General features: G+C 36.5%; 1 protein-coding gene across 2 annotated transcripts; it reads right to left on the reverse strand.

Moving 5' to 3' along the window:
• Window positions 1-271: 271 nt before the first annotated feature.
• LOC143862752 (uncharacterized) lies at window positions 272-3,585 on the reverse strand. Of its 2 annotated transcripts, none has more exons than XM_077373820.1 (5): window positions 3,231-3,585; window positions 2,835-2,946; window positions 2,553-2,634; window positions 563-614; window positions 272-513 (listed from the first exon to the last, which is right to left on the reverse strand). In XM_077373820.1, exons 1-5 carry the CDS (start codon window positions 3,510-3,512, stop codon window positions 340-342), a joined length of 702 nt encoding a protein of 233 aa, XP_077229935.1. In that variant the 5' UTR covers window positions 3,513-3,585; the 3' UTR covers window positions 272-339. The 2 variants fall into 2 exon arrangements, with proteins under 2 accessions (XP_077229935.1, XP_077229934.1); XM_077373819.1 differs by having other exon boundaries at window positions 3,108-3,580.
• Window positions 3,586-3,886: the final 301 nt, after the last annotated feature.

Below are 3,886 nucleotides of genomic sequence, written 5' to 3' on the forward strand. Positions count from 1 at the left end.
CGGGTTGGGTTGGGTTGGGTTGGTTTAGGGTTGAGGTAATGCTATCACGAGTTTGGTTAGGGTTGAGACTCAAACCCCCTACTGGGCCTGATTTGCACCCGTAGCTAGTCTCTCAACTCAATTCTTAAGCACTTGAAAGTAGCTAGTCTCTTAACTCAATTCTTAAGCAGTTCAAAGTCACTAATGATGGCCGACTTCAATGCATTTTTCTTAATATTAAAGAAAGATACCCGGGAAGCAATGTGGAGACCTAGATTATCAAGTACAAGGCTACTAAGAATTTACTATTCGATACATTGATTTAAAAATAAAAAATTCACATGGTTTATAGATTTTTTTTCATATATGTACATTAGATTTCATGTGCTTTCGATATTGCCTCCATGAGCTGAATAAGGTAATGATAAAGAATACAGTAAGGAAACAGTACTTGAATGATCTCATCCACCCGCTTTTGAAAATATTGAGGGAAGAAATTGCTAGTAAGATTGGCGTCACAACCCCTATCAATATCTGCAAAATAAGAACACCATTGAGAGAGAGAGAGAGAGAGAGAGATTACCGGTGGGATGTGCTTCATGTGGACGAGTGGTTCTATGATGGTATGCACGTCCCTGTTTTTTCATGTAAATGTTCATTAAAAGTCCTACTGAGAATTCATTAAAGTCCTACTGAGAATTCATTAAAATCCTAATGAGAATTCTAAATTGGATTCACCTAATGGTGATTTTTTCGTAAAATTTGTGATTCTCTTATTGCCTGGCTTGTTCATTTTGGATTTTGAGTCCAAACTGATTGCTCAAAATTAAGGCCCTATTCCTTTTCAATTTTGTGTCCAAACTTTTATTTTTAGACTCTAAATACATAGAGCATTTAATTTTAGGAAGTGATATTTATGCCCCTTTTGATCACTAGGGACACTAAGCGCCAGTGTACGTTGCAATCAAACCCCCTAGATTCTTCTGACATCAAGTACATTAGCCCCCCTTTAGTAATTGATACACCGGCGCTGGGTGTCCCTAGTAATCAAAAGGGGCGTAAATATCACTTCCCTTAATTTTGTGTCCAATAATCAGTTTTCAACACCAATGGATCCTCAAAATCCCACAAAGCTATCAGAAGCCAATTAAAAATTTATTGACAAGCAGAGTTTGTGCAATTATTAAAACATGGTAGTGCGGATATACAGCCAATCTCATTCAATTAAAGTAGGGAAATGATAAATGCGCCCCTTTTCATCACTTAGGACACCCAGTTGCATTGTACATTGTACATGGCAATCAACATTTGAAGGAATGAAGTGACATGATTGCCACGTACACTCCAGCTGGGTGTCCAAGTGATGAAAAAGGGCCCATTTATCATTCCCCTAAAAGTAGTAATGGTATTATTGAAGTATTATATGCCAAATTTCAGTGTACGTACCATCTCTAGCTTACGTTAAGAGCCCATCAATTGCACTACGCAACCGATGGCCAATAGCCTAAACATCACACGCATTAGATGCTCCGAATTGTCCATTCAACTGGCGTTTTAAACTTCCTGAGTCAATCATTAACTTGCCCGAGTTGACTAGGTTTTATATTGACCGAGTTCTCTTGCGAATCGATTCATGTGTCTTTTGGTTCGAGAGATAAGAGGATTGAACCATTTCATCCTTCTCTTTTTGAAATTCAAGAATTGGTGGTTTATTTTTGGCTTACCTAAGTAATAAAACGTTGGCAATGTTGATCAGTGACTCACCTGAGTTAACTAGGCTTTGCCTTGTCCGAGTCCGAGTTTTTCAACATTGCATAAATATATATATATATATATATATATATATATATATATATATATATATATATATATATATATATATATATATATAGAGAGAGAGAGAGAGAGAGAGAGAGAGAGAGAGAGAGAGAGAGAGAGTAGAGTTCCTGAGGGTGCCCTCATATAAGCTTATATGAGGTGGCTCTCACAAAACATAAGGGGCCCACATTATTAGGATGATCCGAAGCATTCATTTGAAAGGCCCCATCATAGATAGGTTGTGTACAAAAAATCAGTTCCATTGGATCATCCTAACCCCTCCAAAAGTGGGGGGAAAAATGGGCAGATTTGTGGACAAAACGTGTCTATCCATTTTTGCCCCCACTTTTGGAGGGGTTAGGATGATCCAATGGAGCTGATTTTTTGTACACACCCTATCTATGTGGGACCTTTCAAATGAATGCTTCGGATCATCCTAACAATGTGGGCCCCTTATGTTTTGTGAGAACTACCTCATATAAGCTATATGAGGGCACCCTCAGGAACTCTATTCTCATATATATATATATATATATTTTTTTATTTTTATTTTTTAATTTTTATTTTTAGATTGCATAGAACAGATTTTTCAAGCCATTGGACAGATTTCAGTGCTAACTTTAGACATAGGGGAATCAAGGGATCAAACGGTTATGATCATCTGATCAGTGCATCGTTGGATTGACGGTTGGGAAAGTTTAAAAATATGATCATAACTATTATCAAAATCTAAGGAGGAATTGAATGTTTCTCACCGAATAATCATTCTCCCATCATAGATATGACATGTATAGATGCTGTAGCCCTTCCCGAAGGGCACGGCGGTATTATCGATTTCTACAACACAATGTTAAGACAAAGTAAATACTACTACTCTACAAACGAAACAACTGATTGATAATGAATATTATTAATATTCATAAAAAAATGAATGAAAAAGATTAATTCAATATTAAAATAAAATGGAAATATTCCATTTTCAATGAATATAATACAAATGAATATAAGATAATATAATAAAATCAAAGAAGACAAACCGAAGCGCCAATGAACACCAACGTTCATGCCACCGTCTGGCGTGGGTTGAATTACAAACTCTACACGCTTGCCCATGATTCCCATCAGAGAAGCGAAGAATGCCAATACTTGCTACAAGAAAACAACATCTTTTAGCTAAAGGGAGTTCAATTGGGACATGTTTTATACACTACTGATCTGGTGTATGCACGATAAACTCAATTCTTCCTTGAAATCATAGTCACAAAATTCCAGAGACAAATATTTGTGACTATGGTTAAAATTAGATATACCTTCTTTCCCTCCAAAGGGAGTAAAAAGGGGAAGAAATTACAAACAATTCTACATTCTTCTCCTATAAGATCAGATACTTCTTGTAGATTCCTATCCTTAATTGCAGTGTAAAGTTTGAGGACCGTTTCGAGCGCCTTGTGATCTTCCTCGCCCGATTCGGAGTTTTTGCTAGCATATGTAACTGTTGAAAAGGGTCTATTCCTAGAAGAGCATAAGCCATTCTGAGTTAAAGGTAATTGGAAATCAAACGGTGCATAAGCTTTTCGAAGAGATTTTTTGCAAATGGGCTTTAGTTTGAGCTTTAGAGAATGGAGACTATCTTTTTCTTCAAAGATGGCTTGATTGCTACATTGTGATGTCTTTTGGCAAACTCTGATGGACGGAATGTTGGCCAATTCCATCATGAAGTTTGTTTGTAAGACATGAATGGGTTTGGAAAGGCATTCAAGTGCTTAAAAACTTCAAGTTGGAGAGGAAAGAGGGAAATACTAATACAGAATATGTCTAAACGAAGGAAAGCAAACTCCCATGCATCATTCCCAAGGGAGGTATCTTTGATTTTCATTTGTGTTTGTATAGTATCAAAGGCCAAGATAGTGAGGATAATTGAAGAAGAACAGATCTAGTTTGTAATAGTATAGTTAAAATGTCAGTTGAAGATGCTTCCCTTGTGAATAGAGCAAGAGATGCCTTGCTTATTTTCTTCCATGTTTGTCTACATTTTTAACTCAGCATTTATTCTGTTTAGGGAAGGTTTAGAAGTGTGTTATCTCCACAA

This window comes from Tasmannia lanceolata, unplaced genomic scaffold (genome assembly GCF_043159265.1).
Source record: "Tasmannia lanceolata isolate RefF3 unplaced genomic scaffold, GAP_Taslan_0.1 ptg000003l, whole genome shotgun sequence".
Taxonomy (NCBI): domain Eukaryota; kingdom Viridiplantae; phylum Streptophyta; class Magnoliopsida; order Canellales; family Winteraceae; genus Tasmannia; species Tasmannia lanceolata.